The sequence below is a fragment of the Cupressus sempervirens genome, chromosome 4 (genome assembly GCF_028749045.1).
Source record: "Cupressus sempervirens isolate cs-2001-9-10 chromosome 4, ASM2874904v1, whole genome shotgun sequence".
Classification (NCBI taxonomy): Eukaryota; Viridiplantae; Streptophyta; class Pinopsida; order Cupressales; family Cupressaceae; genus Cupressus; species Cupressus sempervirens.
In genome coordinates this window covers 748,460,675-748,472,688 of record NC_143121.1, presented here as the reverse complement: position 1 = coordinate 748,472,688, position 12,014 = coordinate 748,460,675, and the positions used below count along the sequence as shown (strand labels likewise).

The window sequence follows — 12,014 nt, the reverse complement described above, 5'->3', positions numbered from 1 at the left end:
TCTCTTGGATGTGGATTCTCCACCGGAACTGGAAGAATATGTAGATGCTCAGGAAACAGTGGATGCTGAGGTTGAGCCTCACCAGCCTGAACCTCCTTCCCCAGAAGCTCCACCAGAGATATCTGTCCATGCTTTGGCAGGAGTCACTACTCCACAAACCATGCGGGTCCAGGGTTTCTTCAAGAAGATCCCTCTTACTATACTCATTGATTCTGGTAGCACTCATAACTTCATTGATCCACGCATAGCCAAACAGGCTGATTGCTTTATCCATCCCTGCTCTAGCTTTGAAGTCATGATTGCCAATGGGGGCACTTTACCTTGTAAAGGGAAATGTCGCAATGTGCGTCTCTCTATTGGAGATTATAACATGCGCTCTGACATGTTTGCCTTACCCTTAGGTGGCTGTGATGTGGTTTTGGGTGCCCAATGGTTACGCACTCTTGGCCCCATTCTCTGGGATTTTGCTGAACTTTGGATGCAGTTTTCAGCCGAGGGGCACCAACACACTTTGAAAGGCTTACAACCAGGGTCTCTCAGCATCATCAGTTCACACCGTATGGAAAAACTTCTTAAGAAGAATTCACATGGTGTCATCGCTCAGCTCCATTCCATTCAGATGCAGCCATCAGCAGTCTCTAGCACTCCTGCCAATCTCCAACACATTTTGGACAAGTATTCTGGTATATTTGCTGAACCTGTGGGATTACCTCCTTCTCGTCCAGAGGACCACCGTATTCAGCTCCTTCCTGGCAGTGTTCCGCCCAACATCAGGCCCTACCGCTACCCATTTCATCAGAAGACCGAAATCGAGATACTTGTCCGTGACTTACTGAAGCAAGGTATTATTCGCCCTAGTACCAGTTCCTTTTCTTCTCCAGTTCTGCTTGTTCGCAAAAAAGATGGGTCATGGCGACTCTGCATTGATTTCCGAGCACTTAATCATCTCACTATAAAGGACAAGTTTCCCATTCCAGTTGTTGATGAACTTCTTGATGAACTTCATGGGGCTCATTTTTTCTCCAAGTTAGATCTTCGTTCTGGGTATCATCAAATTCGGGTTAATGAGGAGGATATACCTAAAACTGCCTTCCGCACACATGATGGTCACTATGAATTTTTAGTCATGCCCTTTGGCCTCACGAATGCTCCTTCAACATTTCAGGCAGTGATGAATAACATATTTCGACCATACCTCCGGAAATTCATTCTGGTCTTCTTTGATGATATCCTCATATATAGCAAAACTTGGGCTGAGCATCTCCATCATCTGGAGCTTGTCTTGCAACTTCTCTCTGATCATAAACTCTGTGCAAAACTATCTAAATGTGTGTTTGGCCAGGAGGAAGTGGAGTATCTCGGGCATATTGTTGCACACCATGGAGTGCGGGTGGATCCTACAAAAATAGATGCCATGAAAACTTGGCCGCATCCTAAAACTCTCAAGAGCCTTCGGGGTTTTTTGGGGTTGACTGGCTACTACCGCAAGTTTGTCAAAGATTACGGGAAAATTGCAGCACCATTGACAGCTCTGTTAAAAAAGGATGCCTTCTCCTGGACCCCTGTTGCTGAGACTGCATTTGAACAACTGAAACAGGCTATGTGCAGTACACCTGTTCTCGCGATGCCAGATTTTTCCAAACCCTTCACTATTGAGAGTGATGCTTGCGGCAATGGATTGGGTGCTGTTCTCCTGCAAGATGACCATCCTATTGCGTTCACTAGCAAAGCCCTCTCTGGTAAGAATCTAGCCCTCTCTACTTATGAAAAAGAAATGATGGCTATTTTGCATGCTGTACAGAAGTGGCGGCCATACCTCTTAGGGAGTCATTTTTGCATCAGAACCGATCACCAAAGTTTGAAATACTTCCTGGAACAACGGGTATCCTCTCCTACACAACAGAAATGGGTCAGCAAACTCATGGGGTATGATTATGAGATCACCTACAAGAAGGGTAAGGAGAATATTGTGGCAGATGCTCTTTCTCGCACATTTGATAATCAAGCTTCCCTTTCCGCTATTTCTAAGCCCATTCCCAATTGGTTAGCGTCTGTTCAGCAGGGCTATGATAGTGACTCTTCTTTATCTCAAATCATTCACCAGCTAGCCAATAATCCTTCTGCTATACCACATTACTCTTGGGATGGTGCTTCTCTTCGATACAAGGGTCGACTAGTGCTTCCTCAGAACCCAGCTCTACATCAGGCTATTTTTTATGAACTCCATGCTTCTCCTTCAGCAGGGCACTCAGGCTTCCTCAAAACTTATGAGCGAGCAAGGAGAAACTTCTTTTGGAAAGGAATGAAACAGACGATTCAACAGATGGTGGCTGAATGTGATACTTGCCAACGCCACAAGGGTGAAACGACCCTCCTTCCTGGCTTGCTCGAACCATTGCCCATCCCTACACGGATTTGGACTGATATTTCTATGGATTTCATTGAAGGGCTTCCTAAATCCGGTGGCAAGACAGTGATCTTGGTTGTGGTTGATCGTCTCTCGAAATATAGTCATTTTTGTGCCCTCAGCCACCCCTATACTGCCTCCTCTGTTGCACAAATCTTCATGGACCAGATATTTCGTCTTCATGGACTCCCTTCTTCCATTGTCTCTGATCGTGATGCAACTTTTACCAGTCATTTTTGGACTGAACTGTTTCAGAAAACTGGCACCAAACTGAAGATGAGTTCGGGCTATCACCCACAAACTGATGGTCAAACGGAAATTGTCAATAAATGCTTGGAAACTTATCTTCGTTGCTTCACTTCCGAACAGCAACATCAGTGGGCCAAGTGGCTCCCTTTAGCTGAATGGTGGTACAATACCTCTTACCACACTGCCTCTAAAATGACTCCATATGAAGCAGTCTATGGTCAGGCACCTCCAGTGCTCCTTCCCTACACTCCCAACAGCTCACCAGTCCAGGCAGTTGACATAGTTCTCCGCAGCAGGGATCAGATTCTTCGTACCTTACAGGATAATCTTCACATGGCCCGTAATCGGATGAAACAGCAAGCAGATCAACACCGTTCTGAGCGCTCATTTCAAGTTGGGGATATGGTTTTTCTTCGTCTACAGCCATACAAACAATCCTCCCTAAAGCTGAAAGGGCGTCATAAGCTGGCCCCAAAATTTTATGGGCCTTATCAGGTTCTGCAGAAGATTGGTTCAGTTGCTTATAAACTGGAACTTCCTCCTTCTTCCCGCATTCATCCAGTTTTTCATGTTTCTTGTCTAAAGAAAGTTCTGGGTACCACTGTCAGAGCACAAACTACTCTCCCTGACATGGATACGGAAGGATCCATTATCCTGGAGCCGGTAGCAATCATTGACCAGCGCACTCGCCAGCTTCGCTCTCGCTCCATCTCTGAGGTCTTGATTCAGTGGCATGGCATGCAACCAGAGGATGCTACCTGGGAACCCCTTCTTCAGATTCAACAACATTTTCCACACCTTAAGCTTTGAGGACAAAGCTTTTTTCTAAGGGAGAGGGGATGTTAGGAACCTGTGTGTTCCTTCTGTTTATTTTGTTAGAGTAGAGTTGTTGGACGCATATGCTTTGTAAGTCGTCCCGTGAGTTTATTTTATTATCCCACATGCATAGGTAATATTACTTTTCTAGATCGTACCCAGTATATAAGAATAGGTTGAGGCCCTTGATGGGTACGGACGAATTTATTGTATTGAGCTTGCTCAAAGGAGGTTACCCCCTCGAAGTGGCCTGCGATCAGTAGATTTATTTTGAGTTCTGCTATCACTTGTATTCTGTTATTTCGAGCATTCTCACGATATTGCTATAAGGAGGTTCTTCTCATATAGTTAATGTATAATTCTAATTAGAAGTTTTATATGAATAAATCTATCAAAAATAATTTAAAACTATTTGAAAGGGGAAAAAATGTTTATGCAACAAAAAATAAAATCAATAACTTTTTCAAATGTTACAAAAATACATATTATATGCTTTTACAGACAAATTCATATATTGAAATATAATCTTACAGATTACAAGTGATGAGGTCATGTTCAACCACATTGATATTGTTGGTGTAAATAAGTATTTACTTATTACACTTTACTTAAGTTTACTTAGGTCAATGCATTATTTTATTATTTATTAGGTTAGACACCTAGGAGTTTGCATACTCTTATGAGTTGTCATGTTGACAACACAAAAGTAAGCAGCTCTAATTTAGCACATGGTGTCTACAATACTAGAGTTTGCATAATTTACTAAGATGTAATGTAGACAACATAGTAGTTTGCACTCTAAATCAAGCACATGGTGTCTACAACACTAGAGTTTGCATAATTAACTTAGTTGTCATGTATACAGTACAATAGTTTGCACTCTTAATTAAACACATAATGTCTACAACATAATTTTACATGACACACCTTTGTAGGCTTATTTTCTCTTGTGCTTAATGGAGGATAATCCACACTTGGTGGGCATGTGTTTAGTTGTGAGGCTTATCATATTGATAACTCCTAGACATTCTAGAAGCATTCTAGAGGCTTTTATATTCAAGCACTCCTAGTGTGTATGTACATGCAATAACATCAATTGAATATCATATTATTATTCTGATCATACTTTGGTCCATTCTATGCTTGTGCTTGAGTTCTTTGATCTTGGGTGATTTTGCCCTAAGGTGGATTCTTACATGGTATCAAAGCTATACAAAATTCTTACAGATATGAAATATCTACCACGCAAGCAAGTGAAAATGATTAGAATGAAACATTACTTACTATATCTACTAAAAAATAAGTGATACAATCATATAAAAATAGTTATTAAATAATCAATTAGGTGAATCATACAAACATTTCTTTCCCTAAAACTTAATGGTTGTGCAACAAATCATCATAACATCTATTTTGAATGTGGACAAGTGGTAAGTATTCTAATTTTCTCTAACAACTGAAAGTGAGGCAAATAGAGTGGGGGACTCGAACAATTGTTAGACTTGGTGTTGATAACGATGATGGAAGGTGTCCAAACCATTGTCCAAGTTAAAATAATTCATTCTTTGGTAGATGCTTTGTAAATATGACCTAATTAGCCCTATTAGGGTGGGTAGCATGGTATTAGTTCAGGGGTTCCTTGGGAGAGTTGGAACCTAGTCTTGTTAATTTTGACATATCTTCCAAAAAGGGTCAGAAAAGAATTTTTTTTGTGAGGTTGTGTGGAGATTTTCAAAGTTAAGTTCCAAAAACTACCTAAATAAACCTAATTGCAATTACACATGTCTATTAGGCTAGTTGTGAAAATAGCATTGTGGATCTTTGGAAACCCTTTCAATGATTGATCCTTTTTTCTTATGTCCATGTGAGCATATTCCAATCATTACCTTGTATAGTTATGGAGTTTTGAGCCCATTTCTATGTTTTGCCCCAAAATAGGGAGCTTGTTCCTAAAACCTAAATTAGGCTTAGTTTTGATCATTGCGTAGAATAATTAGTGGTAATCTTTTCAGTTGTTTGAACCAATGAGCATGTTGTTGGGATCCCTTTGAAGGGTTTAAGTACTTATACTAGAGGCTTGAAGGTGATCTTAAGAAGGAATAGAAGCTTAAGGACCTAAGCCACACTTTTTGTAGATCTCTTTGCGTCAATACTATTAATTTATCATGTCACATTTTTTAAGGACCCCAACAATTTACTTTTTTTTTTGTCAAAACATGTTTGGCTATAACTAAGAACAAGAAATAAGATAAACCCATCTAGCAAGTAACAAATACCCACAAGCAATGAGAAAATACTACTTAAATATTGAAGGAAACTTTGTTACTCATTTCGTCACCCATATTGATCTACAAAATGTGTCATCTCGAACCATATATTTCTTATTTATTTCTAACTAATAAAATGTATGCAATAGGTCTATCTCAGTTAATCAAGCATCCTACCAAAAAGAACACATAGATCTAGGTTGTAATAATTTGATGCATTGCATTCATTCTCTAAGGAAATAAAATTAATCATTAGAATTGATTCTAGGATATCATTTTGAAATATACAAAACTCCCACAAGCCTCATCATATTTGTACTACATTGTTCAAATTAATTGTCAATATATGTTAAGATGAATTTAGAGAACAAGCCAACATAGTCGTACAAATACATTAGAATTATTCTAAGATATAAATAATACGAAAGATAATCCTTAATTAATCCATTACCAATTTAAACTATTATCATGTGGCTTTTTCATCTATTACCTAACCTACCAAATATTAGCCACTAGCCCATTTGATGTGTTATCATTGATTCTTCACAAGTTGTGCCACATAGACATCCATTTATTATACTCTCAACTAATATATTGTAACCAAAAAAATTGAATATATATGTAGCAGTACTCATTTAAAATATGCTTACACCTATTTTAAACTAAACTAAAGTAAACTTATGAGGTTACCATTATACACATCATATAAAACCAAAAATTATAATCTATCACATTTTATGAATACCATTATATATACAACATTACTAAAATAAATCTACATATAATCATTGGAAGATGCTTGCAGTATTTCTATAGAATATCCAATAACCTATAATAAATATGCTATATTCAAACAATAAAACATAGAAAATATATGATTTGTGGAGAAGGGCACAGTAAAATAAAACTGAAACAAAATAGATTAAAAATTGTGATTGAGTACAGATATTGTACGTACGTGGGATTCTTTCTACCATCATCGTAAAAACAAGTGAGCAGAAAGATGGCAGAGAGAAATCTATAATTCCACGATGTTTTATATAAGTTGAAAAAGGAAAATATGAAACAATTAATTACATAAAAGATGGTTATATAGCTGAGAGCTTCAAGTAGTGGGTAATTTTATTGAGTCCAAAAAGCGTAAGCCATTCAATCGACTGCAGGTGAGTGAGTTCAAGAAGTCATTGAAATTTGTATCACTATACATTTTAGGGTGATACTCATCAATGAGTTCAGGACATGGACTTATTTTCACATGGAAAGGCAAGCTATGCACTGTTGCTATTGATACACGTGACCTCTCAGAATTCACTACAACACGATGGACAGCACTTTTAAATCTTCCATTGCTCAATACCTGTAAAAGAAGAAAAGATTCAATTAAAAAAAAAATTGTATGAAACTCAATATAATTTCATGCTTTTACTTCTTTAAATGACTTGTTTGAATAAATTAATAGCTAGGTATTATAGAAGAAATTAGTGCAAAATATACTAATAGGTGGGTTTTAGTAGAGAAGCTAATCAAATTCATACTAATAGGTGTGTCTTATTAGAAAAGCTAGTGGAAATCGCATGAATAGGTAGGTCTTATTGAAGAATAATAATCACACAAATAGGTGGACCCTGCTAGAGAAGCTAGTTGGAATCACACTAGTGAGAAATCTCTACTAAAAAAGCTAGTTTAAATCACAACAAGTAGGTGGGCTTTGCTAGAAAAGAGGGTACTAATGGGAAGGCTACTAAAAAAGAGAAAATGACACTAATAGATAGGTCATACTGAAGAAGCTAGTGTAAATTACACTAATAGCGGGTCATAGTGGAGAAGTGGGTGTCATTGGAGAAGCTAATATGAAAAACATTAATAGGTGAGCCCTTTTGAGAAGCTAGTGTGAGCCACCTGAATAGATCAAATCTTAGAGTTTGTTGTTTGAACATGCCAATTTTCTCTTACCTCTAGATGGTCTCCGACGTTGATTAAGAAAGAGCCAGGTAAAGGGTGCACAGATTTCCAGTGCCCTTGGTCTTGTACTTGGAGGCCTTCTACTCTATCTTGCAATAGTATCGTGATGCAACCATAATCTGAATGTGGTAACATGCCCAAAGTAAGGTTTGGTTGTGGACAAAGAGGGTAACAATTGAGCACCATCATCTGACTTCCTTTCTTGAATTTTTCTAGTATGCTTGTTGACTTTAGTCCAAGGTGCTCTAACATGGCTGCCATTATCTCTATTGCTAGTAATTTGACTTGTTCAGAATAGCAAGCAACTACACGCCTGTAAAGCCAATCAAACAAAATATATTATGAGATTTTTAAATTATTATTCTACATAATTTTTTGTTTTAAATCATAATATTATGTAGTAAAATAAGGTCACCCTTAAAGATTACACACAAAGGAAAAAATTAAGCTTGAAAAAAGTAAGTCATCTTTGACTATTTAATACTTTTAGTCTAGAAATTAAGTCTTATAGTGTGATGTTTAAGTCATCCAATAAAATAGTTTCCTTTGTTTGAGAATGTTAAAAAATCAATGGATATTTTATCCTCTAAAATAAATTCGCAATAAGTAGAATTAAAATTTATTAAAGCCCATAACTTTATAATGTAATATTTAATATTCGAAAAAATAATTAAAATATATTATTAATGGAGGATTAACTTATTAATTTATTAAGAAGTAAGATATGAAATATTAAGAACTTAGAAAAACATTTTTAATAATTTTTTACAAAATATACATTTATTTATTTTTCTCAAAGAAAAAATCCTTCTATGAAAATCTTTAATTATGATTAAATAAATTTAAAGTAGGTAGAAAATCATTTTTCTATTTTTTTGTATTTTATCATATACATAAATAATATAATTTATTTTGTAAAAAAAAAATATAGAGAAAGGAATGACTACATATTTATACTAATTGAATATTTTAAAATTAAACAAAATGTAAGCTATTTCATTTCACCATCTCTAAATTAAATATTGCAATATCGTAGAAAATCACCAATGAATTTTTTATTGAAACTTTTGGTTGTATTGTTTTGCATTTGAGAGTGGGTCCTACGAAGCTACTAACATTGTGTCATGCAATTGATCGTTTTAGTTTTGCTATATATGAAGTCAAACAAAACAAAATTGAAAGAGATCAGTACAAACTAGTGTTCGATATGAGTCATTTTACATAAAAACCATTTTTCAAAATGCCAGAGTGTCATATGAACTCAAATATAATATGCACATGATTTGTACAAATCCCACCCAAAAAAACTAACAAAGAAATAATTTACAAAATAATCAAGTAACCACTATGCACCATTTTATTGCACACCTTCCATGAATAGAAGACCTAAAAAGCCTCAAGTTGTATATCTTATAATATATAAAAGTTCCCATGTATATTCATGTCTTCCATTAATCCTTCTAACGAATAAAGTAAGTTCAAGGAAACAACAAAATAATATAGGCTACATGTTTCAAAAACTTGCATTTCATGCTCAAGGCACCAATTATTTGAAGATAGAAAAAAAATTAGTACCATACATAAAAAACATGAAAAAATGGATTTATGAAGCTACCATCAAGAAAACAAGAAAAACAAGTGTATAAGGATGTTTCCATAGTTTTGTCTATAAAGATATTGGAGATCTAGTAAAATATCAATTCTTATCTACATAAAATAAAGATTCTAACATCATTCTCTTTTATATATATATATATATATACAAGTATTTTTCATTTTCTAACATATTCAAGTGCATCTCATTATTTTGTTTATAACATGTTTGTTGTTTTTTACTCATTCTATTTTTACCTTTTATATTAAATAGTATACTTAGCTTTCATTTAGCTCCTACGTTATACTCTTGTATATGATTTAGTTCTTATTATACTTGCATTAAATGAATTTTCCTCTTTGTATTCCTTTATTTCATGTTTATTGGATTCTTTTTCTATGTTATATGTTTAATTTCTACATATTTGTATATTTTTCATAATTACTATGTATGTTTCAGAAGTTTCTAGTTAAGTTCCTATGTTATATGATCATTGATATTACCTTGATTTCATATGTTCCATTGTGATGCTCACATAATATTCAATATATGATGGTGGTTTATTTCCTTCTAAGTAGATTAAGTGGTCAAATAAGTGAATTATTTCATACTTGAATTTCTTACTAAATTTTACCATTTCACACAAAACCTTTGATTACTTCAAAAGAATATAGCCAATACTTATGATTTTTCTTCATAAATTATGTTTATATCATTAGCTCTAATTTATATGTGGCCATTAATAATCATATAATATTTAAATAACAATATAAAAATTAGATATTCAATAGTTAGGTATGGCTCATTTTACATTCTCTATGTACATTTGATAGTCTATATTAATAATTAAAATATTAAATATAACATTATTTCAAATCTAGTTGATAAATATGTTTCATTATTAGAAGTGATCATGATCTAATGGTTTGGCTTAACATCTTAATCTAAGCTTTCTAAAGTAGATCATTTGAAATCACTATAATAGCCTTGGTCCCTATTAAAGAACCTAAGTGTTATTCCAAAGCACTTAACCAAACTAAAACTTAAGAATATGCCTAATCTAACAATCAAAGAAATTATACTTTCTTCTTCATATAATTATTGGTCTAGGCATTTGAGAATTACCTATATTGAGGGGGATTAGATGGCCACATATGAACCATTTCATCAAGTGGGTGACAATAATGCTTCAAAAAATCACGCCAACAAAAACGTGTATCATTGAGTTGATTCCAACTAGTTCCATATCGTATTGGCTTCCTAACATCCGTTGACATGAATTTTTGTCTCTCCTCCAATGGCACCTCAAAATATTCAGAAGTCACCTTCAACATCTCATCCACAACCATTTGAGGAATTCCATGGTTAACAACCTACAAAATTAGCCAAAACACCATCTTAGAAAAACACACTGCTCTGTTCAAGTAATTGTTTAGACTTACAAATAGTACATATATATCTTCCAAAAATCTATATAAAATATCAAGTAATTCTTTAGACTTACAAATAGTACATATATATCTTCCAAAAATCTATATAAAATATCTTGAGAAATGTTCCTAGAAAGCTATTATTCAAACCTATTTGCACAATAGATGTCTCTAAAAAGAAATATTCTTAGAAACACATTATTTTAAATCAATTTGCAAAATAGGCATTTCAGATAAAGATATTCTTAGAAATCAATTTCTATAAATCAATTTGTACAATAGACATCTTAAACAAGAGATATTCTTAAAAGCTCTATTTTTTAAAATCAATAATCAATTTATCAATTGATATCTCTTCTCTCTAAAAAGATATCTACTAGTATAGATATAGGATGCGGCTATCCTCCCTACAAACTATACAATAGACCAATTTTCAAAAAATCGAAAACATAATAGATTTTTTTGGAAAATTTCAACATTTGATCTTCATGATCTGCATAGTTTGCAGTAAAAAAAAGACCAAAAAAATTAGAAAAAAAATCACTATATTTTCGTGGAATGAGAGAAAAAAAAAAATTGACTTTATTTTGTCGTTAGTACATTTTGTCTGGAGATTAGCTTGTCCCATAATACCTGAAAGAATCCCCTGTGTGTAGCTGCATTTCCTATGGCCTTCACAACCTCTGATCTCCGGTTACCTTGCAAATCAGATAAATCTATCAACGGCAAATCATAATTTTTCTGATCACAAATCTCATTCAACTTTGGACGTTGTGATGGAGGAAGAATATATTTGCTAGGCAACCTTTCAATCTTCTGCTCTGACAGAGATTTCACACTATGCCAATAATTCTCTTCACTTCCCTTTTCAACACTAATCTTCTGACAATCAACAGAATCCATATGACTGCATTGAAGTTTTGTCATTCAAGACTTCTGAAATAAACTGAGTACAACCCAAATGAAATAAATTGATTACAGCCCCAATGATTCAGTTTAACCAGGATAAGCCCAAATTTATGGAATATATTTTCAGATAGATCTGTCTAAGTCTTCAATTATTTTCCTTCAATGGCACTCTAGCTCTAATATAAAACATTCTGCACATGGAATGTATGATTTGCTAGTTTTGGATAATAAAAATTTAGGTCTAAAGTCATCTTATACGGCGAACTAATCTGCTTTACTAATAGAAGTTTGAAAACTATTGCTCTGCTTAAAATGGAAGATAAACAAACTGATTTGGTATTCTAAATGGTATTGATTTTTCTACAAAGAGGACGTCTGGC

At 34.4% G+C, this 12,014-nt stretch overlaps 1 protein-coding gene across 1 annotated transcript; it reads right to left on the bottom strand.

Annotated features, from left to right (window-relative positions):
• Window positions 1-6,641: 6,641 nt before the first annotated feature.
• On the bottom strand, window positions 6,642-11,783 carry LOC149563524 (putative 2-oxoglutarate-dependent dioxygenase SLC1). The gene is made up of 4 exons (XM_089828212.1): window positions 11,359-11,783; window positions 10,421-10,668; window positions 7,693-8,014; window positions 6,642-7,096 (listed from the first exon to the last, which is right to left on the bottom strand). The coding sequence occupies exons 1-4, from the start codon at window positions 11,650-11,652 to the stop codon at window positions 6,845-6,847; spliced, it is 1,116 nt and encodes a 371-aa protein (XP_089684338.1). The 5' UTR covers window positions 11,653-11,783; the 3' UTR covers window positions 6,642-6,844.
• Window positions 11,784-12,014: the final 231 nt, after the last annotated feature.

What these genes read in the sequence shown, in the direction of transcription:
- LOC149563524 (XM_089828212.1), bottom strand. Translation starts at nt 11,652, where the DNA reads ATGACAAAACTTCAATGCAGTCATATGGATTCTGTTGATTGTCAGAAG. An exon ending in TCTAATCCCCCTCAATATAG is followed by an intron (nt 8,015 to 10,420) that starts GTAATTCTCAAA and finishes TTGGCTTTACAG; the next exon opens with GCGTGTAGTTGCTTGCTATT. An exon ending in ACGTCGGAGACCATCTAGAG is followed by an intron (nt 7,097 to 7,692) that starts GTAAGAGAAAAT and finishes CTTCTTTTACAG; the next exon opens with GTATTGAGCAATGGAAGATT.